General features: G+C 41.3%; 1 protein-coding gene across 1 annotated transcript in view; it reads left to right on the plus strand.

Moving 5' to 3' along the window:
- The window catches only part of SNTB1 (syntrophin beta 1), a 232,020-nt gene extending 212,515 nt beyond the window's left edge, over positions 1–19,505 (plus strand). Inside the window, exons 5-7 of the mRNA XM_072733993.1 lie at positions 6,459–6,655; positions 12,563–12,753; positions 16,316–19,505. Coding sequence (XP_072590094.1) covers positions 6,459–6,655; positions 12,563–12,753; positions 16,316–16,408 — 481 coding nt within the window. The 3' untranslated portion in view covers positions 16,409–19,505. The remainder of the gene's footprint in view (positions 1–6,458; positions 6,656–12,562; positions 12,754–16,315) is intronic.
- The last annotated feature ends 8,296 nt before the right edge of the window (positions 19,506–27,801 follow it).

Here is a 27,801-nt window from a genome sequence, read left to right on the forward strand (position 1 = left end):
TTACTCCTTTTAAGTCCAAATGAATATTAAAGGAAATTCTGTCAGTACATTTTTTCCTGAATATTCACTTAATCTATTCCTTTTCTAGTAATCTGGTTTCTGGATGAAACAGTTGATGTAAGGAAGTCACACAGGGCCTTGTGAACTCCTATTTCCTATTTTTCCAAAGTGAAAAAAAAAGAAAAGGTGATGCCTTAAAAAAACACATTACTGGGATCCCTGGGTGGCGCAGCGGTTTGGCGCCTGCCTTTGGCCCAGGGCGCGATCCGGGAGACCCTGGATCGAATCCCACGTCGGGCTCCTGGTGCATGGAGCCTGCTTCTCCCTCTGCCTGTGTCTCTGCTTCTCTCTCTCTCTCTCTCTGTGACTATCATAAATAAATAAAAATTAAAAAAAAAAAAAAAAAAAAAAAAAAAACAACACATTACTAAGATAATAATAATAATAATAATAATAATAATAATAAATTAAAAATCAAAAAAATTTTAAAAAACCATTACTGAATTTGACCTGGGAACAAGATCAAAGAATTGACTTTATTCTTTGTTTTGAAAATCAGGATATAATTTTCACTTTTTCTGTCTTTGAACTGCTGATTTGTTCTCCTAGATTTCCCAAAGATCCCCCTCCCCCCAGAGTTTCACTTATGTAGCATTTAAGCCCCTCTGCTACCTTGGTGTGGATTCTTCACACAAGGACTTGAGTTCATTTGAAACATCAGGGTACTTTCTTCCCAAATGCCACTTCCTTCTGGGCTCCCACTGCTCCTTCCTCCTCACGTCTCAAAAACATTTTTTTCATAAAAGCAGCAAAGCAAGAATTCTCAAATCATATTTTCTTTCAGCCATCCATCTATATCACTACTGGCCTGGAGATGCGAGCTGCCTCTGCCTTATCTTCACACACCATAGACATCTAGAGATTGTGACTCATGTTGTCTTTTCCATTATTAGAAAACCTTCCCTTATGTGACCATCAACCTCCCATCTAAATGAAGGTTTCTTTTGAGTAGTGGTTTGATTTCTGGTGAAAACTTCCTGTCCTTTGCAGTGGACATGATCCTCATGGTCCTGTTGTTACTTAATTTGGAACCCAGGTACTGGGTTCTTAAGATATTAAGGAACTTACTTATGCAATTTTGCTTTAGCTTCTGTTAATCCGAGGTGACTGTGAGTCCTGAGTGGCGATGCTCCGTGAACAGTCAGACAATACAGTATCCAGTATTGTATATCCAATATTATTTTATTGGTTGATGTTGGAAATGTGCCAATACAAATTCATCTCAGGAGAAAGATTTCACAGAACATTATAAATGTAATCGTGCCACTCTTTTCTCTGTTTCTTCCTTGTAGCAGTCATGTAACTAAAAAGTCTTACCTTGCCTTACATTGTCTAATGGCCTTGTCTCATTTTCGAAATGCCATGATTTATCAAACAAACAAGTCCCTGTTCGGACTTCTGAAGATGGCAGAGCAGTTCACGTCCACATCTCTATGTACTGTCGTCCCCAACTTACTATTATTGACAATCAAAAGCAATTAGTTGGGGATGATATAAAGAACAAGGAAATCTATTATTTCCAACATCTTGATAAGAATGAGATGACAAATATGTTGATAACTGTAGGGTTCCTCTTTGTCCTGTGCCAGAATCCACTGGTCTGCATTACTGTGATGGAACGGCTTTCCCTCCAGGTTCAGGTTCACCCTCTGGAGAAAGACCCCCAAAATAACCAGATTGCCTCAATGAAGAGGAGTAATTCTCCACCCATCCATCTCTTTTACTTGTCATCTGCCATATTTCCATATTCTGACTGTCTTCCATTTTATAGAAGTGAGCCTCCCAAGAACAGGGACGAACCTGGAGTGAAGAGTCTGTGGGAATCAGAGGGGAAAAGGGTATTTCTCCCCTTGAACTGCATCTCCTTAAGGTTTGGGCCACATCTTTTCTACTCACGCCATGCCTCACCTTGGGTTTGCATAGAGCAGGTGCTTTTATTAGTTGGCTATGCCTGACAAAACACTATAAAGCAGGTGGCATAAGCAACAAAAATTTATTTTCTCATCTTTCGGGAGACTAGAAGTCCAAGATCAAGGTACCATCAGGGTTGACTTCTAGTGAGGGTTTTCTTTCTAGCTGCCTTCTTACTCTATCCTCACCTGGCCTTTCTAGTCTGTGTGTGTAGAAGGAGAGAGATCTCCGACATCTCTTTCTTTTCTTATAAGGGCACCATCCTATTGGTTAAGGCCCCACCCTTATGCCTTCATTTAACCTTTATTACCTCATTATAGACCCTATTTCCAAATACAGTCATCACTGGTGGTCAAGACTTTAACTTAGGAATTTTAGGGGGACACAGTTCAGTCCATAACAGTGTTCCATAAGTGTTTGTAGGATATACCAGTTGGTGAATGGCAAAAACTTTATTGAATGAATGAATGAATGAATGAATGCCTTAGTGACTTTTTTGGTGATCATTTGGAAGTAGAGAAAAGACTTGAACAGAGCAGGAAGCTCCTCTAGGGCCCCTCGGAGCACCCCTGAATCCAAAACAGTCCTGTAACTTCAACTGGAAGGTCTCAGCATAGCTCCTGTCTCATTTGTTAGAGGCCAGTTGGTTCGTGCAAGGGATTAATGAGGCCACAGGTGGAGGTTTCATCCCACAAGGCTCAGTTAGCTTCATATTGAGAAAGGCTATTCCACTCCAGGTATTAAGTTGAAAAGCTAGATGAGGACAATTTAGGATAACCCAGACATAAACACATACAAGAGGACTTAGAGGAGCTCATCTGGTATTCCAAGCCTAAATTAACACTAATGTTAAACAAAGGACAAACTAAACATGTATTCTGAGTCAGAATGTGTATATTTTTCAGTGGAATGGAAGATCCGATTCTAAGAATTAACATAGAGATTTGACTTCATTCCAGTCTTGTAGCCTTTTAAAGCAAATCTTTACATTTAAAGTATTGTTGTTTAGTGAAAATTTTAATATTAATGGATTTGTTTCAAAGTTTTTGTTTTATATTATATAATTGAATTGCATAGAGATTTTTAGTAGATCTATATACATTTTGCCACATTTGCTATATGTATTTATAAGATAATTTGCAAAGTCTAATACTACACCCAGAGGAGTGTACTCATATGCATCATGTGGATATTCAGTGTAGTTCACTTGTTTTGTTTTGTTTTTTAAGTTTTTATTTATTTATTCATGACAGACACTCAGAGAGAGGCAGAGATATAGGAAGAAGGAGAAGCAGGCTCCCCTTTGGGAGCCTGATGCAGAACTCGATCCCAGGACCCCAGGATCACTTCTGAACCAAAGGCAGACACTCAACCATTGAGCCACCCAAGCGTCCCTCACTTGGTATTTTTAAAAAACTGATTTATTTGAGAGAGAAAGGGGGAGGGCATAGAAGGGCAGAGGCAGAAGGAGAGAGAAACCCAAACAGAGGCCCTGCTGAGCACAGAGCCTGATGCGGGGCTCCATCCCAGGACCTCAAGATCATGACCTGACCTGAAACCAGACTGTGGTCTGAAAGTCAGACCCTTACTGGACTGTGCCACCCAGGCGCCCCTGTAGTTCACTTGATTTTAATCTGAAAAAGTATCTTTCTGTTACCAGTATTCACATTAGGTACTGGAAAAGACAATTTGCTTTATCTGATTGTTTACATACAGCTCTACACGTTTCATTAACCAATACTGGTGTATTCAAAAGAATGCATTATTCAGCATGTCTGCTATTCTTCTGATAGCAAATCAACTTGTTCTTTAATATAGATATTAGGTAATTCACGCTTGATTACTGGAAAAATCAATTTCTCCTCTTCCCTTTTCTTTTCAATGAATGAGATTTGGTGATGAGATGAATAACAAAGCACAGCAGGAGTCCTACCTCCAATGGCTCTTTTCTCATTGTTACTTCCTGTAACACCCTGTATTTCTCCATCCTGGACTCCCTGCTCCCTGTGCCCTGTATCCATCAGCTAGACACAGGCCTTTCTCATACCTTGTTACACTTGGTTAATAATTTCATTCCCTATACCCAGATCTGCCAAGTGCAAATTTTCCAACAAATTGCATTTTCCAGTTATTGTTGGTTTCGATTTTATAATGTCTCTGGAGAAAAATTAACATTGGTAGGAAATTCACAAAAAAGTGGCATTCTTCACGAGGATGGTACATCTTTTTCTCCTTCCAGTTGGGCCTCTGTGTTACATTTCTGCTGGCCCTGGATCGTGACAGAGTTGACGTCCCCTTGGCGGGAAGTTAGAGATGGAAAGTGAGAACATATCAGGCTAGGGAAGGCATAAGGGAACTCATGTTTCCTGGATGCTTCTTATGATCACTAAACACTGAATTAAGTGTTTTATGTATTTTATTATATTGAACCCCAAGGACGGGAGGCAGGAATTGCTTTTTTGAAATAGGGAACCCAAGGGTAGCGGCACCAGGGGTATGGAAGGGATATGGAAATAATACTTAGTACAAACTGTATGCTAGGTCTATGCTGAGCATGGACAGTTTACAGTAGTATTATTTCATGTATTTTTTTAAAATATTTTATTTATTTATTCATGAGAGGCACAGAGAAAAAGGCAGAGACATAGGCAGAGGGAGAAGCAGGCTCCCTGCGGGAAACCCAATTCGAGACTCGATCCCAGGACCCCAGGACCATGCACTGAGCCAAAGGCAGATGCTCAACCACTGAGCCACCCAGGCATTAATATTCATTATCTTTGGGAATATCTCTGTATCTTCCAAGAATTTTACAACCGAAATGCTTTTCAATGAACCTTTTTCTTCAAGTAGCCATTGCAAACCATTCCTCCAACCAGTGTCAGCTTTGTGAGTAAAAGAAAGCTCCTCAGAGTTATACAACAAGCTCATTGCTAGAAATTCAACAGGGTACAATGTTTAATTTCACCAATAGTTTTGCTGTCCAATATTTAAGTTCACAAGAGAAAAATAAGCTTTTGGATTTCCTTTGTGCAATTTTCAAGCTAGAGGGAATACGCCCTTTGCCTAAGAAGGTCCCTCTCCCGTCCACCAGGTGAAGAGACACCTGGAATTTCTCTAACAAATGGTAGTGTGTCTCTTTCTGTATTCAAAGATAAGGCTGAAAGTGCAAATATCCTGGGCAGAAGTAACATTTACTAAATTATACACACACTAGCCTGCAAATGATTGATAGGAGCGCTTCTCCCAAAGGGAGGTTGAGATATCAAGGAACAGGGGAGAGCAGGAGAGATCCGGGGGTTTATTTTTTATTTATTTTTTAAAAAGATTATTTATTTATGTATTTATTTATTTATTTACTTGAGAGAGAGCACAGGAGCAGGGGGAGGGGCAGAGGGAGGAGGGGAGGGAGAGGGAGAAGCAGGCTCCCTGAGGAGCAAGGAGCCCCAGTGTGAGGCTCCATCCCAGAATCCCAGGATGGTGACCTGGGCCCAGGGCAGACTCTCCGGAGAAGCCAGCCTGGGGCTTAAAGGGCTACAAGTGACAAGTAGGAGCCAGTGACTGCTCAGAGGCTGAGAGTCCTTGTTTTTTCCATCTGACCTTTCAGAATGTACTTAGAGGCCACATTTTAGGCTGGGGCTGTGTTTTAAAGTCAGTGTGACAATCCTGTGGGAACAATCACTCTTGGAAATACCTGAGATCCCCCATAAAGTGCGGTCATCTTCTGATCCTGGGAAGCGCAGCATTGCCCTTGGTGGGGGGGGGGGGGGCTCGAACACAGGCACACAGATGCTCCTGGTGGTCCTGGTCCACTTGCCCTTGGATGCTGGGGGCTTGGCAGACGCGGACCCCGAGGACATTGGGTGCAGCCAGGTGCTCCCAACCCCAGGAACTCCGGGGGAACGAAAGCTAGCCCAGGACCCGGGGTATACACAAGCCCAGGAATGGGCTGAAGAGGAAAGGATTTATATGCCATTTAAATTGTTCATTTCTTCTTCTTCTTTTTTTTAAGATGTTATCTATTTATTCATGAGAGACACAGAGAGAGAGGCAGAGACACAGGCAGAGGGAGAAGCAGGCTCCATGCAAGGAGCCCGATGTGGGACTCGATCCTGGGACCCCAGAGTCACGCCTTGAGCCAAAGGCAGGTGCTCAACCGCTGAGCCACCCAGGCGTCCCTCTTTTGCATTTTCTTAATTCTCTTCTTGGCCGCGTAAAGATAGTTGAGTTTGCCTCATTAAAGGGCTGTCTGCACCAGCTTCTCTGCACCAGACGCAGTTCCCGGGCAAATATAAGTCCCACCAAGCCGATGGAGGAACCGGCTGAGCAGGAGGCAGAGAAAGCACAGGGACAATGAGGCTGGAGCAGACCCTTCAGGTCTAGGGCGGAAAATAGAGCAAATCACCCATGTGGGAGCCTTTCCCAGGTGACAAGTCAGGTGAACACTGCGATTTCCAGTTTGATGATTTTTTTTCTCTCTCTCTCAACAGGCTGGTCCATTCAGGTCCAGGCAAAGGATCGCCCCAGGCTGGTGCAGATCTGTCTTTTGCTACCCGGACGGGCACCAGGCAGGGGATCGAAACACACCTCTTTAGGGCTGAGACCAGCAGGGACCTGTCTCACTGGACAAGGAGCATAGTGCAGGGCTGCCACAACTCGGCAGAGCTGGTCACTGAAGTCACCACAGGTAGGCGCCCCTGGCTCTCATGGGACCAACGTGCCCTCTCTTCCACCTCAGCCCAAGGTCGTTTCTGTTATTGGCCTTCTGGGCTGCGTAGAATTCTAGAAGTGAACTTCAGTTCCTCCAAATTAGGGCACTGTAGGCCCTACTCCAGTGTAAGCCTGTTCCCATCTCCATTCAAGAAAAGTTGGTAATTTGGAGAGTCAGATGTCATTTTCTTACCTGCAGCCCCTGGATGGCTTCCTGGGAGCATGAGTTTTGAGGTACACACTAGTAGGGTTCTTGTTATAAACAAACAGCAGAGACTGACTCTGGGAAGTTTATCACAGAATAAAGTTCTTGGTCAGACAGTTGGTCAGAAAACTGGGGAAACAGTTTGTGGGAAAAAAAAAAAAGCAGGAAACAGAGGCATCCAGTGGGATTCAACAGCAAAGGACGGAGCCTTGGGAAGAGCCACCAGTCACCCCTGCCTCTGGTATGAATGTTGAAGCTGAGGCAGGATGGAAGGAGCACGAGCCGTGTGCAGCCACGTTCATGCAGAGCTGTAAGAAAGGACTAATCAGTGGGGGAAATGGGATTTAAATGGATTATTTACATGGATCACATGTGTATAGAAGGAAGAACCCTTCTATACTGTCCTATTTATTGCGTATCCTCATGATGTGCCAGGTATTTCATGTGTTGTCTCTCAGTGTTTTCCACACTATGAGAGACAACCCTATTATGGGTCCAGAAGTCAATGAGTCAAGGCAAGACCAACATTTAAAAAATTAAATGGAATACAAATATCAGTGTAAACATTGCTTAGATTTGTGGAATTTTGGATTCAAGGGTGTGTGTGTGTGTGTGTGTGTGCATCTCAGGTCACAAACCATTCATTGCCTTATCTCTTCTAATCCTCACAGTTCCCTTGCCAATCTGATTTTACCAAATCTGAAAGCAAATCCTTAAGAAAGGTTAAGTAGCTTGTCCAAGATCACACAACTAATAAATAGCAGAACTGACTTTAACACTAGGTTGTGTCATTTGAAAGACATTGAAAGACATTTATTGACTCTAGCGTCTACAGAGACATGGATCTCACTGCTGTACCACTGGTCGAAAGACACTCGTTCTGTTCAGGCAGCTACGATGAATAATTTTCATGCCACTCTCCAAATCAGATGGCTGGATAGAAAGGTGGTTGATTTAAAAAAAAAAAGAAAGAAAGAAAAAAAAAGAAAAAAGAAAAGAAAGGTGGTTGATAGGTGACAGATATAAATGCATCTATATGTAAATATATAGAGATAAGTTAATTTTTTAATTGGGCAAAGGTAAAATTAGAGACTGAAAACTAATGTGAATCTCAGGTAGCATGAATAAATAAAGTATATGCTATAAAATCTTGTCCATCAGGCACCTAGGTGGCTTAGTTGGTTAAGCATCAACTCCTGGTTTTGGCTCAGGTCGTGACTTGAGGTCATCAAATTGAGTTCTATGTCAGGCTTTGTGCTGAGCTTAGAATCTGCTTGAGATTCTCTCTCCTTCTCCCTCTCCCCCTCTCTATCTCTTTAAAATCAATCAAGCAATCAAGCAATCTTTAAAAAATAAATAAAATAAAATCTTGTACATTTGCTAAGGTGGATTCCATATTATGTTAACCCAGTGATTTTCAGCAGCCAGCACAATGTACAGATGACAGTGTTCATAATGCTGTTGCCCCTGATTCTGAGATCTAAAATCGACCTCTCGGGGATCCCTGGGTGGCACAGTGGTTTGGTGCCTGCCTTTGGCCCAGGGTGCGATCCTGGAGACCCGGGATCAAATCCCACATCAGGCTCCCGATGCATGGAGCCTGCTTCTCCCTCTACCTGTGTCTCTGCCTCTCTCTCTCTCTCTCTCTCTCTCTCTCTCTCTCTCTCTCTCTCTGTGACTATCATAAATAAATAAAAAAATAATAAAAAAATAAAAAAATAAAATCGACCTCTCTTCCAGGTCTCCTGGGGTCACCCATAAAGAGGGCGAATGCCACAGAGTAGCTGGTATCCTCAACAACAGTCTTCCAGGAAATTCAACTTTGAGTTCCACAGGGTTGTGTCTTTGCATACCCTCTGTTCACCCTCTTCTATCATGTTTTATTGCCTATTCTTTCATTTCCTCTATATGAGGAATAAGGTAATAGCCACATTGTGGAATTTAAGTCAGAAAGGCCTGGATTCAAATTCTAGTCCTATTTCTTTCCTAATCTCTCTCTCTCTTTTTTTTTTTAAAAAAGATTTTATTTATTTATTCATGAGAGAGAGAGAGAGAGAGAGAGAGAGAGAGAGAGGCAGAGACACAGGCAGAGGAATAAGCAGGCTCCATGCAGGGAGCCTGACGTGGGACTCGATCCCAGGTCTCCAGGATCATGCCCTTGGCCAAAGGCGGCGCTAAACTGCTGAGCCCCCCAGGCTGCCCTCTCTCTCTTTTTTAACAAGATTTTATTTATTTATTTATTCATGAGAGACACAGAGAGAGGCAGAGACATAGAGAGAGGGAGAGGCAGGCTCCCTCCTGGGAGCCTGATGCAGGACTTGATCCCAGGACCCTGAGATCATGACCTGAGCCAAAGGCAGATACAAAACCACTGAGCCACCCAGGTGCCCCTCTTAATTTCTTACTTAACTCTTACTTTCATCTCTTATTTTCTTCATCTGTACAAAGAAGGCAATAACAGTACCCACCTCACAGAGTTGTCAAGAATTAAGAGAAATAATCCATGTAAAGCTCCTAGCACAGTGCTTGACACATAGTAAGTGCTCACTGCATGTTATTGGTTGTTACTCTTGTAATTATTTCTCCAGACGTGTGCTGTCCAGTATTCTAGCTTCTGGTCATGTGTGGCCATTTAAATGCAACTTAATTAAAATTAAGTGAATTCCTTAGTCACACCAGCCACATTTCCAGGGCTCGGTCACCATGTGAGCCTGCCTAATGGCTACCATGTTGGATGGTGCAAATCTGGGACACTTTCATCATGGCACAGCATCCTGTTGTACAGCTCTGCCCTAGAGGAACAGATTTCCCACAAGACATCTTAGGTACAGTGTTTCCAAACATTAGCCACACTAACAACAACAATGGAAATAAAATTCTTTTTGTTTTATTCGTAAAAGCCTCAGATTGCTGACCTCCACCCCCCAGAGATTGGTAAGGTGATTCAGCCATTTGGGGTTGGGGCCTGAGAACTTGTACCTAATAACATCCCGGGTGGTGCTGATGCTGGGCCACGGAGCCCCTGGGAGCAGCACCGCACCAGGGAGCAACATCCCCTGGCACTCAGGGGTGGTCTAAAAGAGTCTAAAAGATGGGAGACACATCCCTGTGTAGTAGGCTTTCTCCACATTTCCTCTACTCATGCAAACATGGAAAACCAGATATTTTATAGAATTTCTGCTGCAGCAACTCCCATAAAATCCGTGTCTATTTTGTAATTACCCTGAAACTGGTTGGAGCTCCCTACTATTTTCCATCATTGTTGGAAACCCTTTGAGGGTATCAAAAAAAAAAAAACTGTTTTCTTTTTCCATGCTGAATCTGTATAGCAAGAAAAACTAGAGTTTTGGATCTGAGAGTTGGAAAAACCAGAAAGCTGGACTTACTGAAGTCATATCTGTAAATACCAGAGAAGTTCACACTTCTTGCAACAAATTCAGGAGTGTTCTAGGAAAGAATGGAGATGGCCGAGGGGATTTGGTTTCGTTTACATTCCACAGATTTTGTAAAATCTTTCTCACTCAATAAGCTGAACTCTACTCGGAAAGCCATGAGGCTGTTGGTAGACCAGCCAAAGGAAATAACAAAACACCGTGTGCAGTGAGTTGGGGGTGGGGGGGGTGGGGGGGAGAGAAGAAATTCTGGAATGACCACAGGTGCAACCCAGTTACAAATTGAAAGATGCCTTCAGGGAGTTGGGGGAACGGGCCTTATGTTTTCATCAGAGCTTCAATTAACTTGCTAATGTGTTCGATTTGTCCCGTGTGGATTGAGAACATCCGTCAGATAACCAATCCCATTATATAAAGGCCACGAACACCATCTGAGGTCAACTAGAATTGAAAGTAAGCACAATTGGCTGATTCAGAATATCTGAGGGCAGAGTTTGAGAAGTTGCGATTCTCTCTCCTTCTCCCTCTCCCCCTCTCTACTTCTTTAAATATAGAGGAACTATAGAAAATTCAAGTTCAAATATAGAGGAAGGAAAAAGAAAATCATGTTTAAAGCTCATTTGCCCCCTTATTCTCCAGATAATAAAAGTGTAAAGAGTGTCAGAAACAAGGATCCAAGATGAGAAGCAGAATGACACCCATGCCACCGTCTTTGGCCATCCTGGGCCTGCGGGGATGGCGGGGATCTGCGGACCTCCTGAGCAGATGAGATTGATGCAGGGGCTCTGCTCACGAGGACTCAGAAATCTATTAGAGGGCGTAGTGCACTTTTGGGAAAAATCAACCCTCAGTTACAAATTGAGAGGTGCCTGTGGGAAGTCGGAGGAAGGGGTACAGTTTTAGCCAGAGCTTCAATTAAAAGCCACCTCGTTCTGTGAGCAGTCCCCTGTCCCTTCCCCCAAACTCTGAAGCCCCGCCCCCCCCCCCGCAGTTATTACTCCTGACTCTCTGCTAAGATCCCTCTCCACGTCCCTCTGTATCCTGAGTGCCAGAGTCTGAGGAAGATACTCGGCACAAGGTGGAAAGAACTTGAATTTTGAATTCTAAGCCACCTAAATTGTGACACATCACACCTGTCTGAGCTTTGCTTTTTTTCACCTAAGCTAAGGTCCTGCTCCAGAAGTTTGGGGTAAGGTGAAATTCAGCTTGGTTTATAAAGCCAAGCAGAGCTAGTGATGGGATAGAGCGGTCACGATGCCCTTACTCTTGGCCCTCCGCACCCCCATTCCCAGCCAAGAAAATGTCCTGGTTTCCCTAAAGAGCTTTCAGCTGTATTTGAAGGTCTGAGCCAATTTACTTGCCGGGGTCTCTTAAATGCGGTGTTCTGTGAGGCAAAAAAATCCAATCTGAGACTTAATAACCTTTCTCAGAGCTCTTTGATCACAGGTTTGAACCGTTCACAAGTCTTCCTAAATAGGAACTAGGATTCTGGGGCAGCCCCCGTCCAGCTTGTAAGTTTTGAGAGCTGATACCTTTTCCTAGACGCAGTGAGGACCACAGATAAAAGCTGGCGCCTGTCCTGATCAAGAGGTTCTAGTTTGTTCCTTTGGATCAGAGGGTACTTTGGTGACCACCACCTGAGAGGTTCCTGAGGGTCACACTGGGTAGAGATGGGAAACAGCATTCCGCACGGAAGTCTGATATCTTTCTGCAACCCAGCTCCCCAGGACCCACGTTCAGATCATTAGAGAAAGTTTTAAAACACTCATTTCTATCTATAAAATGAGTTTTGACATTTTTTTTTTAAAAAATGGGATTATTTTAAGCTACTCACTCCCACCTTCTTAGGTGTGTTATATTTATTACCATGGGTGACGGAATGGAGGAAGGTTCACTTCTTGCACCAGGTAGTGGGCACGGCAGTGGCGTATGTGTGCACGCGTGTGTGTGTGTGATGATGACGATGACAAGGCCAGCGGAAGGCAAGCACACCTGCCTACCTGTGTGCTCTCAGAAGGTCAGGTAAGGCTGGGGCCCGGATAAAATTCAGTAAGTCCCAGCAAAAGGAGTTCTTTCAGCTTATTTCCCTTGGTTTCATGGAACAAGTTAAATCACAATATCAAAATCCGTCCAAGGAGAATATTTTCATGAGCAACGATTAGTTTTCAACTTGAGAAGAAACGTGCGGCTGGCCCTGGAATTGAGGAGACTCGCGAGGTAAGTGCGTGCCTGGGAGAAGGGACGGAGCGCGCTCTTCCTCCTGCTGTCTCTGCTCTCTCCCCTTCAGCTTGCACCTACAAAAACCAGGAGTGCCGCTTGACCGTGCATTATGAGAATGGATTTTCTATTACCACTGAACCGCAGGAGGGTGCCTTTCCCAAGACCATCATACAGTCTCCCTATGAGAAGCTGAAAATGTCTTCAGATGATGGAATCAGGATGCTGTACTTAGATTTTGGAGGCAAAGATGGAGAGATTGTAAGTGTATTTCTGTAGATAGCGTGAATTCATCTATTTTCCATCGGGCAGCACGTCTGTGATGACTCGCAAACAAAACACTGCCTTATTATTTATTTAGCTGTTGACTATTTACAGAGTATTTGCAGGTTCGTGTCTTTAAGGATCCTTGAGAAACTATGACTGGATCCAGTTATCCCAAAGTTCCTTACTTTGGTCTCATTTTCCACCAGCGTGCCAATTACATTTTTGACTTAAGGAAGCTTTTACAAAGTCACCATTAAATGCTTATCAAATAGGATCCACCAGCTTCAAAATGCACCATTTTTTAAAAGCATCGAGCATCTAATCTAACCTCGGCATTGTGCTGGTGTGTGGGTGTTGGGGGGGCAGGGGTGTAAGCTGAGCAAGACCGGCCACCTGGGAGGGCTCCGGGGAGCTCAGCACATGAGGAGCACAGTGGAGGGGCAGAGCCAGGAGCAGAGTGGAAGGGGCAGCAGGAAACAGAGAAACTTGGTCAGCAATACCCACGTGGAGGGAAGGCCAGACAAGAGCCCAGAAGTTTCTTGCTAATGGAGAATAATGCCAAACAAAATGAATAGATTTGCCAGTTAAAGTAACTTTTATACTTCTATCAGTAATATGCAAATAGCCAGTGTGTTTAAATTCACAATTTCCTGTGATCCTTACTGCCTATTACAATAAAAAAAAAAAAAAAAAGTATATTCTGTTCCACAGAAGGGTGAGAATTGCTTATTCTTTCTAGCACCTGTAGTTGTTACTTCTCAGGAAGACCTAGCATTTCATTTAAGCTGTCAAATGTAGAACGTTTATGAGGACCTTGATTTTGTAATAACTAGGCTCTGTGTGGGTGCTTCCCAGTCACTGGTTAGTCAAGAAATAATTACCGGCTTCTGCTTGATAACAGGGATGGGGAAATATAAAAAATGCAGAGGTAAACCTCAAATTTTTTTTAAGATTTTATTTATTTATTCATGAGAGAGAGAGAGAGGCAGAGACACAGGCAGAGGGAGAAGCAGGCTCCCTATGGGGGGCCCAATGCGGGACTCGATCCCAGAACCCCGGGATCAGGCCCTGAGCCAAAGGCAGATGCTTGACCAGTGAGCCACCCAGGCATTCCGGTAAACCTCAGCTTTAAAGATCCAGTAATTTCTGTGCCGCTTCTGGCCTTCCCTAGCCCATCCCTCCACCTCCAGCCTCCCCCGTGATCTCTGTGACACCTGACTGGTACTTCTCTGGAGACCATTCAGGGTGGCCACGCAGGGACTGGCCCAAGGGAAGGGCCGAGACACACTTCAGAGCAGAAGGCCTTCCTTTCAGAGTCCCCACTGGGGATGGCGGCCCCGCTGTTCTGGATGGCGAGACCCCACCGGCCCAGCCAGCTCCCCACTTCTCCCTGGGGGTGCCCCTTGCGGTGGGGATGAGGTCAACACCCTGTGCCTGACCGCTGATCTGAACTCACTGAGAACAGTTTTTGGCCACGTTCCTTCCTAACCTTTAAGATGGATTTGCAGGATTTTACAGGAATTTGTTGCTGTCATTTGTGTGTTTCGATCAGTAAGTTCAGCCTGAAGCACCAGTTTGGAAAAAAACAAGTGGTTTGAAAGTCCATTTTACTAAGAATACTTGTAGTTCAGGTGCTGCTCTAGCAATCACTCAACTGTGTGCTATTTCCTAAAAGTGACTGTTCCCTAGCAAAAGAATAAAAAATAAAAAAATAAAAAAGTCTCTTGGCCTTATCCATGGTTTGACAAATCAAGGCTATTTTTGCCTGTGAGGAAAATCACTTATGTCTAAATTTCAGCCTTTCTGAAGCTTGTAATTACAACCTGACTTGGAAGATTTAGGCAGGACCGAGTTTTCCTGCCAGTCCATTCGGCTGGGAAGTGCAAGTTCACGCACAGCTTCCCCAGGCCTGGTGATGCAGCCCCAGGAGAAAGGCACCACCAGGCCTTTTCTCTCCCTTTCTGGGGAAGGGAGCAGACACGTGCTGTAGGGAATGGAGTAAACCGAAGCTCAAGAGACCCGTGTTCTCTTTCCGCGTCTATAACTAATTCACCAATTGTCTTGGGCAAGTCCTTTTATTTCTTTGGATCTGAGATTCTCTGTCCATAAAATGCAGTGAGTGAAGCAGCTCATCTTTAAGATGCCTCCCAAAAGTTGCATTTGTGTCGGTGAAACAGGATACGGTGGTTCCACGCGGACTCTGGCATCGCAGAGCCCTACCTCTGAATCCACACTTACTCTTCCCTGTCAGATCCGTGATCTCAGAAGGTTTCCGAACTTCTTCACATCTTAGTCTCCCACATAAAATATGCAGATAGGGACGCCTGGGTGGCTCAGTGGTTTTGCGTCTGCCTTCGGCTCAGGTCATGATCTCAGGGTTCTAGGATCAAGTCCTGCATCAGGCTCCCCACAGGGAGCCTGCTTCTCCCTCTGCCTGTGTCTCTGCCTCTCATGAATAAATAAATAAAATCTTAAAAAAAAAAAAAGCATGCAGATAATAGCAATAAGCTCTCAGGGGTTTAGTGCAAATTAGATAAGATGGTATATAGGAAACATTTAGCACGGTGCCAGGTTCATGATACATAGAACCCTAACTTTGCTAGATGTTATACATTCAGGTTGTTAAGACCCCCAACAGTGCCATCAGCAGGAGACAATTGGGAACAAGTCCTCCCTCGAGTTTTCCTGATTTAGGTGAGGTGATAAAAATGCACCTCTTATGCTCTGGTTGTGTGCTGGGCCAAGGTAGGAACACGCTGAGAAGGGTAGCTCTAGCAGGGGCCTTCACAGACGCATGACGCACATGCTCACAACAATCCAAGGGGATAGGACTCTGGGGACACAGCTTACCTAGCAGGGGCTTCCAGATTCGGAGTTTTTACACACAGTATCTCATTTAATATTCTAACTACCCTGTGGATTAGGTAGGACTGGGGAAAATACCGACTTATCCAAGATTATATATCTCAAAAGTATTTTTATTTTTTTTAAGGTTTTATTTATTTATTCATGAGAGACAACAGAGAGAGGCAGAGACATAGGCAGAGGGAGAAGCAGGCTCCCTGTGGGGGAGGCCGATGCGGGACTGGATCCTAGGATCCGGAATCACGCCCTGAGTCAAAGGCAGGTGCTCAACCACTGAGTCACCCAGGTGTCCTTCTCAAAAGCATTTTCTTTTTTTAAGTGTTAAAACTAAGACTCAAACTGAATCTTCAAGATGTGAAATTTAGTCCTGCTTCAAGCTGTACCTCACCCGACCTAAATAATATCACTATTGTGATACCAAAAACAGATGGTTGTGATGGTCAAGAAAGGCAACATCAATATTTATGCTATTAGTATATATAATTCACAGAACCTATTTTGGAAAAAAAGAAATAAGTTCAAAGAGTTATTTTTTAAATCTCATGGGGGGGGGCGAGGATTTAAAACCTTAATTGCTCCAGTTAACACTTAAAAGCAGGAAGTGCACAGATCTGTTTGATGTGTAAATCGCTCTTCTGTTATCAAGCATTAATTTTCAAATCTCTCACACTGTCTTCTTTTTAAATTTCAGCAACTGGACCTTCATTCCTGCCCCAAGCCGATTGTTTTCATCATTCACTCCTTCCTGTCTGCGAAGATCACAAGGCTGGGCTTGGTGGCCTGAAGAGAGGGGTGACCTCCTTTGTGCTACCGGGGTGCGACATCGGACACCATGTGGCGTGAGCAGCGCACCAGATGTGGCATGCCACACGGTCAGCTTTAGATCTCGAGTACTCTGAACTATCCCCGACTTCTCTGTCAGCTTCACCAACTACAAGGGAGGACCCCCAAGAAAACACCAGGAGGAATATCAGAAGAGAGCTGGCTTTTTAGAACAGCAGCAGGAAGGGTAGAGGTGAGGGCAAAGGGAAGTCAGAGCATAGCTTTGAAATAATGACAATGAAGGACATCGTGAACGTTAGAACAGCATGCGCAGATCGTAATCAGACCAGTTTCTAGGCAACTGGTTCACCCAGGTAAGCAAGAGCTGAATGGACGAGGAATGGACATCTTCACCTCTCTCGCCCCCAGTAGCAGTGATCCCTTGTTTTATTGTGATTTATTGCCTACTTCTAATTGAATTGGCTTTTGCTGGTAAGGAACGAGCAGCGCTTCAAATGGAAACCCACCTGTTCTTTAAGTATGAAGCAGCTGTAGTTTTTTTCTTAATGAATTATCTTTCAATGATGTAGAATGATTCTGAAGTATTCTCATTAGCATATGCTGAGCAGGAATTAAATACAGCCTCAGATACTGATCTGAGCTGTAGGCTGGTGGAATCTGAGCCAAAGGAGACTGTTTATATTGCAAAGCTTTGCGGTGCAGAAGCGTAGTGTGCTCGAAAGGTGATTAATCTGGGGGCTGCACTCACACCAAGGTGTGGTTATCTTAGAGCCAAGAGTGATAGCCTTACTTAGAGAAAGCAAATTATGGATATTTTTTTAAAAGATTGTCATTTGAGATATATATGTAGCATATATATCTCATATATATATAACATATATATATATATAAACAACTCACATGAGGTTAACTAATTATCCCCGTTTTGTGGTGTTCAGTGACAGTACTGAGCAATTTATGGACCCTTGTTCCTGCCTGTGCTTGTATGCATGCGTTTTCGAACCAGTCATAGAGCAGCCTCATATAATTCTGACAGCATCCACAGCTCTTAGGAATTCCAGGGAAATAATATAATGACCTGATATTTTTCTACAAGAATATTTTCAGAAAACATAGAGCATAATACTGATTTATTGCTTTTATTTTTACCTTTCAATGCAAATTCACCAAAAAGATACCCGTATTATTGAATTTTGGAGTCACTTTCCTCAAACCTTAAAAATAAGCTCTAGAGTTTCTGTAAGCATTCATAACCCTTCTTTCCCATGTACTTTACCTAAACAGAGGCTCTGGATTCGACCTGTGTGTTTTTTCAGAATTGTCTTTCAGCACATACCTATGCAAAGAGCTTTTAAAAGTGAAACGGTTTTAAAGGAATGTAATTTTGCCCACTGAGATGTATGTTTATTGAATTACAAAGCAGTGTCCAAAGTTTGTATCATATAACACTAGTTGCAAAGGGCATGGAATGAGAGGTGTTTTGCAGGAGCAGTGAAAATAAGAGGTTTGACAATCAAAAATGTGTTAAATATTGAGATAAAAAAACGTTAAACAGATTAATGATAATGGGTCTCCTCAAAGACTTTAAGGTACACTGTGTGATTCTTCAAAGGAGGATCCCATGTACCATTCCTACACTTACTTAAAAGCATCTTCTGAAGGAAGTGTTTTAAAAAAACAAAAACAGGAGTGCCTGGCTGACTCCATCAGTAGAGCATGCAACTCTTGATCTCAGGATCATGAGTGCAAGCCCCATGTTGCGTGTAGAGATTACTTAAATAAAATAAAATACAAGACAAGACAAAAAACACTTCGGAAAATACAGCCACTGATTTTTTTGTTGTTGTTGTTTCCCATTTTAAAATTCTGAAGAGTGAAGTTCCACCCTGAATAGTGTAGGAAAGCTTTGATGCATTTGTAAATTATACTGCACTCTTTCATTACAGATTTTCAAAGTCACTGGAATGTTGCTATCCAAGAGAATTATGCATTGTAAATAACATTAAAATACATATATTAATGACAATAGTTCAACAATATGTTATCTAAGGTGCTCAGTACTACATGAAGTATGAGTTAATTACTCATAATTAAATTGCAAAGATCCTATTCTATATTTATAGACAAATTAAGATGATCATAATTACAAATATTTCTTCATCAGTTAAGTTTTAGACTGATTAATATCTGGGTGGGGGTCAACAAATTACATTATCTGCATTTATAAAAACTTAATTTAAATATTTATATTTTAGAAAATACATTTGAATAAATTAATACATTTTCTGAATTAAAATGTATTAGCAAGAAGTAGACAATTTTACTAAGAGAATTATGTATATGAATCTTTTTTTCCTTCAGAGTTAAAGTGTAGCATATCAGAGTGGCTATGATGAATCAATTTCAAATACTCAATTTTCCTTGTTCTGAATTCAGGACATTACAATGATTTTACACTGTAGATTTTAATCTTGTCTTGATGTGTGTTATGAATGTTGTGAATGACACACAGTCATATGTCTGGATCATGCCTGGGTACGGTCAGTGAATCAATTGAGTCATTTTGGGGAATTTGTTTCTGTCCAATCTGCTCTGTGCTTAATCTGTTTATTTGAATCAATGAATTATTAAATTCACGTTTGTCCTTTAAGGGCAAATCAATACAAATGACTGATATTTTAACTGTACTTTGTGGGAAGCCATCCATTTGTTGCTAGATGTGGTTAGGTGAGCCGTAAGCATCCCAGGGATTTAAAGAAGGCCAATAGGAAGATAGAAGCAATCACTTTTCTGACTTGAACTTAGAAGAAAAAAACCATAAACCTCTTTAAAAACACCCAGGTAGAGGCATTTAGTTAATTCTATCAATTGATGGAATTAAAATGCTGAAAAATGCATTCTCCTAAAATAAATTAAGGGCCTTTCTGGCCATCGTTTTACAAATACTAGATATTCCATCTTGAGGGGATTGGCATGGACTGGGGTCAGAGAGTAATTTCTGAATGTACCTTGAGTTAAAAAAAAATGTGCCTATGTTTATAGCATCACGGATATCATGTAAAATTTATATATGAACTCAATAAATATTCACCTCTGAATATCGTAGACTGGTGGTTTCATGGTCGCGTGAAGACACAACCTGCTATTCTCTTCCTCTAAGACTGGTTCTGGAAGGTGCTAATGGGTAAAGGGAGATGCCACTATAAAATTTGCTGTGTGTGGGTGTTTGTGTATCATTTCAGGATGGGTCTTCATCTGGGGCTTAGGGATCTTGGCTCTCATTTTAACTAAATTTTTATGAGATTTGTCTTGTACACCAAGCACCAAATACTCAAATCCTGTGTAGTACTACAACTTGGTTTGTGTCCAAATTGCTTAGAATTAATGTTCATCTATGGCTGAGAAGTCTTTTTACTATTTGAAAATTCAGTAGTATTGAGATTACATTTAGAACTGGAAAATCTCACTTTTAAGAGACTTCAGATGTTATCAAGCACATTAGTGCCCGAAGTTTATTTATAATTTTGGCAATACTACCTTAGCACCTTAGGGTATATGATTTGCTAGTAATATAGCAACATGGTAGATACACAGAAAAGTGAATATACATAATTAATTTTTTTAAAAAGTCTGTAGCACCTAGAGTCATCCTATATACACTACTGGCCGAAGTACTACTTTTGGAGAAGCATCAACCTTGAATCTATTTCCACTACACTCAGGCATTTCTTCCCAAGCATCCCTGGCAGTTGTTCATTCTGCCTGAAATTGAAAGTTTTCAGCTACGGGATGGGAGCTCCTTATCTCCCGAGGCAGGTCATTCCACTGCTGGATGGCAGGAGTTGTGGCAAGGATTGCATATTCTTAGAGCCAAAACTTAGGTCTGCCTTTCAATCATGGCCATGTTCTACCCTAGAAAACACTGGAAGTCCAATCTCTTTTCCACATGAATGTCCTATATAATAAGACAAATCAAGGCTGAGGGCTACTAGGAAATACAAAATGATCTGAAAATGGCTTTAAATAGGACACTAAAAATTCCTTGTTTTTATCTTTAAAGAACAATTGGCTAGGATTAAAACTCTCCATAATACCTAGTGGTGGAGAGTGATGGGAAAACAGGCCATTGGTAGGTATGTATACATTTGGCAATAATTTGGAGAGTAACTGGTAATATTTATAAAAGTTTAAAAATATATGTACCTTTTCACTATCAGAATTTATTCTTGAGTTGTACGTGCACAAAGACTAACATATAAGTATTATCTTTACAGCAGTACTTAGAACCAGAAGCCAAAAAGGTCAATAAGAACATCAATAACTAAATAAATCCCAGCACAATGATGCAGTAGAAAATTCTGCAATGTTACAATGATCCATCTCTAAGTACTAATATGGATAAAGTTTCTAAATGCAACTTCTGCAAAACGCAGATAAAAACAGATATATAAATATTTATTCCATTTGTTGTTTAAAAGGTGATTCTCAGGAAGAGTGGCACTGCCAGGACATTTTGGAAATCTGTGCTAGTGCGGTTTTGTTATCACTATGATGGGGGGTGGGGGACACTTAGTATTTCCTGAACAAGAGCCACAGCTAGTAGACTTCATGCAATGTGAAGACAGTCACCACATCCAATGGTACTGTTTCCTACACAGTTGTTTTGTCCTCTGAGTTGTTCATGAAGGTGAAACACAATTATGTGCACCTAGGCCCTGGCTACATTTTACATTGAAAACATTTTTTGACTGATTCAATATATCCTGAGTTTTCTAGGTATGCAACTACCATGTATGTGGAAGGAAGACTGTGTTTTTGTTTTGTTCAGGGCATTTTATAAAACATTTTATCAAAACAAGTCAGCCATAGTAAGTGTGTACATGGTACAGGAGTCATGGATACAGAACACTGGACTACATTCACCCTGAATCTGAGTAAAAATATTCAGCTACTTTATCTTTAATTGTGGTTGTACCCCGGCATCCCCATACTGAAATGCATATTATTTTATTTTCATTACTTTCCTTTTCTAAGACTTTTTTACCTTACAGTTAGGGAGTATCAATTTAAAAAAAAAATCCTGAATGTGCATAGGTTGTTACTACTGGGCATACTGTTCATCTCCTCAGATTCCCTCCATGCCATTGTCTGGTGTTCTAGATTCTCAGCTGCTTACCCAACCTTAGGCACCACCACAGCCGGCTCTGCTTGACCTGAGTGTTTCTGCCACTTAGAGCCAACGCACTGCTAGCTTAGAAATGCTGCCTCTCCAACTTCCTTGCCCACTGGCTGCTGCCAGGCAGCCAGGCTAAGGAGATGCATACTTGAATTTCTGGGTTTTGCCTTCAATTCCAGACTTGGATGAAAAGCCATGCACTGTAGGGCATAAGAACTGGTGTACTGAGCAGCCATTATGACCTGAGCAGACCAGAATTGGACAGGGTTTATTTTTTTTTATTTTTTTATTTTTTTGGACAGGGTTTAAATTGTGGTTTGAGCAGACCAGAATTGGAGAGGGTTTAAATTGTGGGCCAAACAGGAGATAATAATAGGAAGGAGCCAAGAAGGAAAATAATCCTCTTCCTCCTTCTTCTTGTGAACTTCCCGGAGACATGGTTTCTCCATACACCATGTATCCTGAGACACTCCCTGTGACTGAGCACACCACCCCTGGGGGCCTGGCTATGTTTCTTTGGGCCTCAGGAAGCAGTGGCCAGTGAATATTGTTGCTTTCCTGCCTTCCCCACCTCTTACAGCAGGGCCCTGGAATTGGACTTTTCCAAATATAGCATTGGCACCTAATCATACCATTCACAAAAATTAACTCAAAATAGATCACAGACCTAAACAGATAAAGCTATAAAGTGAAAAGACAACTGACAAAATGGGACAAAATATCTGTAAGCCATATATCTGATAAGGGACTGAATCCAGAATATATAAAGACCTTTTATAATTTAACAATAAAAAGACAACTAATTCAACTAAAATTAGATCAAAGGAATTGAGTGGACAGCTCTTCCAAGAAGATATGTAAATGGGCAATAGGCACATGGAAAGATGCTCAGCATCATCAGTTATCTGGAAAATGCAAATCAAAACCACAAAGAGATACTACCTCACACGCTTCATATCATTTGTCAAAAAGACAAATAATTACAAGTACTGGGAAGGAGGTTGAGAATTTGGAACCCTAAATGTATTAATGGCTAGTGGAAATGTCAGATGGTACAGCTGCTTTAAAAAAGGAGTGAAAACAAAAAGTTTGAATACAGAGTTACCATATAGTCAGCAATTCTACTCCTAGGCATATACCCAAGATAATGGGAAAAATATGTCCATGCGAAACACTTGTACACAGATGTCCATAGCAGCATTATTCACAATATCCAAAAAAGTGCCATCATCCCAGATGTCCATTAGTTGATGATAAACAAGACGTGGCTGGTTCACGCAATGAAACATTCAGCTATCAAACAGGATGAAGCAATGCTACAACACGGATGAACCTTGAAAACCTCCTGCTAAGAAAAAGAAGCCAGACACAAAGGCCATAAAGTATATGAGTCAACTTACATGAAATGTCCAGGAGAGGCAGATCTGTAGAGACGTAAGGTAGATTAGTGTTTGCCAGGGGCTGGGAGGAGGGACACGAAATGACTCCTAGCAGATAGGGCATTTCTATTTGGGGTGAAGAAAATGTTCTGGAATTAGACAGTGGTGATGGTTGTACAACTCTATGAATGTACTCAACCCATTGAATTATCCACTTCACAGGGTGAGTTTTGATGTGTGAATTACACCTCAAAAATACACGCTGTAGGCTTTTTATGTATCAAGTTCTAGCCTAGTCCCTTAGATGAAAACCACACCCACAATTCTTTTTCAGGACAGGTCTCTTGCCACTTTGGTTGTCAGAGTGCCTATGGGACAACGCCCTTAAGATTCTTAAAAGCCCTTTTATCTAGTTGAGAGGGTCTACTTTTAAATCAGGAGACACTGAGGTCTTAATAAAGGACTGATATAACCATATCTTAAGTTTGACCTTTTCCTTTGAGAAACTTTTGCCATTGGAGATGTTGGAAGTGGGAAACCATTATTTTTAGAATGTCCTAAGCCTTCAGTATCTCTTCTAAATGCTAGAAAACCACAGTTCCTTCTTTGGCTCATCTATCTTTTCCTGCATCTTATTGCATTCAGCTAGGTTAACAAATGGCCTGCTGACACTTTTTTGTTTTTTTAAAGTTCTGCCTAGAAACAACCTGACTAATCTACAAGTTCATTAGGAACAACTTGTTTTCCAGTTTCTGCAGGCAACAGTTTTGCCAAACATACCATCTCTGCATAACACAGCTGAGGGGGCTGGGCCCTGTGACTCCCTCTTTCCCTCCTACAAGGACCTTATTCTAAGCTTTTTTTTTTTTTTTAAGTTTATTTATCTATTTGAGAGAGAGAGAGAGAGACAGAGACAGAGAGAATGAGAGAGTGGGGGGAGGATTATGGAGGGAGAAACTGACTCCCCACTGAGCAGGGAGCCCCATGTGGGCCTCAATCCTGGGAGTCCAGGGTCATGACCTGTGCAGAATGTAGGAGCTTAATCGACTGAGCCAACTAGGTGTCCCTGAAATTTGGAGTTTTGAAACTCGGTCAAGTGCCTGAGATAAAAACTCTCAGTTATAGGCTGGGTGAACAGAGTTCTGACAGAAACGGTGAGACAAGAGTGATTGACTGCTTTTCTGTGTGGGCTCACTGAAGAGTGGAGGGACATGAGCTTTCAGCTCTAGGGCCACAGAGCTGGACACCACCACATTCCTCCCGCCCATCAGTGCTGAAAGCCTCCAGAGAGCAAAACAGCACCACCTAGTTGCCTCCCTGGGCCCTGCCTCCCTAGCACTGGAGGCACATTTGAACAAGGGCAAGTCCACTGAGAATCAGCGCACCAGCCCTTCCTCCAGAAGACCAGCATAAGCAATTAGCTCGGCACCAAGTTTACTGATCATAGAGGGCTGCAAAGCTTCAGCTCTTGGGGAAAACAGATACTATTCTTTGTACTTTTATTCTTTCAGTATTATTTTTCCAATTCCTTTTCTATTTATTTTTTATTATTTTTTAAAAGATTCTATTCATGAAAGACACAGAGAGAGCGGCAGAGACATAGGCAGAGGGAGAAGCAGGCTCTTGGTGGGGAGCCTGATGCGGGACTCGATCTCAGGACCCTGGGATCATGACCTGAGCCAAAGGCAGATGCTCAACCACTGAACCACCCAGGCGTCCCTTTTTTCTTTTTTTAATTTTTATATATGTTATATTTTTTATTGTTTTATTTTTATTTTCTTTTTGTAACCCTTTTCATTGTATTATATTTGTTATATTTATGATTTTATTATATGGAAGTTTTTCTTTCTTTCTTACTGGGATCTAGTTTCTTCTAACAAGCAGACCAAAACACAACCAGGATGTAGTTTTTGTTTTGTTTTTGTTTTTAATGGTTTGTTTTGTACTCTTTTTTTCTGTTATTGTTTTTATTTTTGTCTTTTCTCTCTCTTTCTTCTATTTTTTTTTTCTGGACATAAAGAAATTCACCCCAAAAGAAAAAATAGGAAGTAGTACTCACTGCCAGGGATTAAATTAATAAGGATATAAATAAGATGTTGGAGCTAGAATGTAAAACAACGATTATAAAGATACTAGCTGGGCTTGCAAAAAAGCACAAAAGACACTAGACAACCCCTTACTATAGAAATAAAAGAACTAAAATCTAGTCAGGCTGAAATTAAAAATGCAATTACTGATATGCAGCCCCAAGTAGATGGCTATAATAAAATGAGGATGAATGAAGCAGAAGAGTGAATCAGTGACATAGAAGATAAAATAATAGAAAATAAGGGAGCTGAAGACAGAAAGAAAACTATTAGATCACTAAAGGAGACTGAGAGAACACAGAAATTCCATAAAGTGAAATAATATCCATATAATAGGGGTCCCAGAAGATGAGGAGCAGAAGAAAGGGGTCGAAGGTTTATTTGAACAAATTATAGCTCAGAACTTCCTTAATTTGGGGAAGGAAACAGGCATTCAAGTCCAGGGGGAACAGAAAACCCCCTTCAAAATCAATAAATTCACAAATAGTGAAGCTTGCAAGTTTCAAAAACAAAGAGAAAATCCTGAAAGCAATCGGGACAAGAGGTCATTAACCTATAAGGGTTGACCCATAAGGTTGGTAGTAGACCTGTCCACAGAGACCTGGCAGGCTGGGAAAGACTGGTATCATATATTCAACATGCTAAATGAGAAAAACATGCAGCCAAGAATACTTTATCAAGCAAGGCTGTCATTCATAATCTAAAATGAGAGGTAAAAGTGTTTTAGGACAAAAAAAAAACTAAAGGAATTTGTGAACACCAACCAACCTGGAAGAAATATTAAAGGAGTTCCTGTGAGCGGAGAGAGAGCCCAAAAGTAACAAAGACCAGAAAGGAACAAAGACAATATACAGAAACAATGACTTTACAGGTAATACAATGGCACTAAATTCATATCTATCATAATTACTCTGAATGTAAATGGACTAAATGCTGCAATCAAAAGACACTGGGTCATTGGAATGGATAAAAAAAATAAGACATATCGATATGATGCTTCCAAGAGACTCGTTTTAGACTTAAAGACACAACCAGATTGAAAGTGAAGGGTAGAGAACCATTTATCATGCTAATGGACATCAAAAGAAAGCTGGAGTAGTCATCCTTATATCAGACAAACTAGATTTTAAACCAAAGACTTTAATAAGAGATGAAGAAGGGCACTATATCATAACAAAGCGGTCTATCCAACAAGAAGATCTAACGACTGCAAATATTTATGCCCCCAACTTGGGAGCAGCCAAATATATAAACCAATTAACAACAGAGAAATTCATTGATAATAATACAATAATAGTAGAGGACTTTAACACCGCATTCACAGCAACGGAAAGATAACCTAAGCAGAAGATCAACAAGGAAACAATGGCTTTGAATGACACACTGGACCAGATGGACTTCACAGATATATTCAGAACATTTCATCCTAAAGCAGCAGAATACACATTCTTTTCAAGTGAACATAGAACTTCATCAGGATAAAAAGCTTTTTGCACAGGAAAGGAAATAGTCAACAAAACTAAAAGGCAGCATACAGAATAGGAGAAAATATTTGCAAATGACATATCAGGTAAAGGGCTAGTGTCCAAAATCTATAAAAAATTTATCAAACTCAACACTCAAAAAACAAAAAATCCAATCAACAAATGAGCAGAAAACATTAACAGACATTTCTCCAAAGAAGACATGTAAATGGTCAACAGACACATGAAAAATTGCTCAACATCACTTGGCACCAGGGAAATACAAATCAAAGCCACAGTGAGATACCACCTCACACTGGTCAAATGGCTAATATCAGCAAGTCAGGAAACAACATTTCTCCAACAATATGGAGAAAGGGGAACCCTCTTATACTGTTGGTGGGAATGCAAACGGGTGCAGCCACTCTGCACTCTTGAGGTTCCTCAAAAAGTTAAAAACTGAGCTACCCCATGACCCAGGAGTTACAACTAGGTATTTGTCCAAAGAATATATACATAGCGATTCAAAGGGGCACATACACCTCCAATGTTTATAGCAGCAATGTCCACAAAAGCCAAAATATGGGAAGAGCCCAGATGTCCATCAACAAATGAATAAAGAAGATGTGGCATATATATATAGTAGAATACCACTCAGCCATCAAAAAGAATGATATCTTGCCATTTGCAGTGATGTGGATGGAACTAGATAGAGGGTATTATGCTAAGTGAAATAAGTCAGTTGGAGAAAGATAAATACCATATGATTTCACTCATTTGTGGAATTTAAGAAACAAAAGAGATGAAAATAGGGGAAGGGAAGGAAAAAGAAAATAAGATAGAGAGGGATGAACTGTAGGAAACAAACTGAGGGTTGCTGGAGGGGAAGTGGCTGGGGGGATGGGGTAATTGGGTGATGGGCACTAAGGAGGGCATGTGATATAATGAACAGTGGGTATTATATGCAACTGATGAATCACTAAATTCGATTCCTGAAACTACAGAGTATGTTAACTAAATTGAATTTAAATAACAAAAAAAATTAAGCTGGTATGAGTAGGTTCAATTTTTTTGTACAACATAGGTTTTAATTTACCTTGAGTAAACAGGGGAATGGCTGAGCCATATACTAAGAGTAAGCTGAATTTTATAAGAAAGTCAAGTATTTTCCAAAATGATTATAGTATTTTCAATTCCTACCAGCAATGCATGAGATTTCCAAATGCTCCACATAGTCACCAAGACATGGTATCATCAGTTTTAAAACTGTATCCATTCTAGTAGGTGTT

Source organism: Vulpes vulpes, chromosome 13 (assembly GCF_048418805.1).
Source record: "Vulpes vulpes isolate BD-2025 chromosome 13, VulVul3, whole genome shotgun sequence".
NCBI lineage: Eukaryota > Metazoa > Chordata > Mammalia > Carnivora > Canidae > Vulpes > Vulpes vulpes.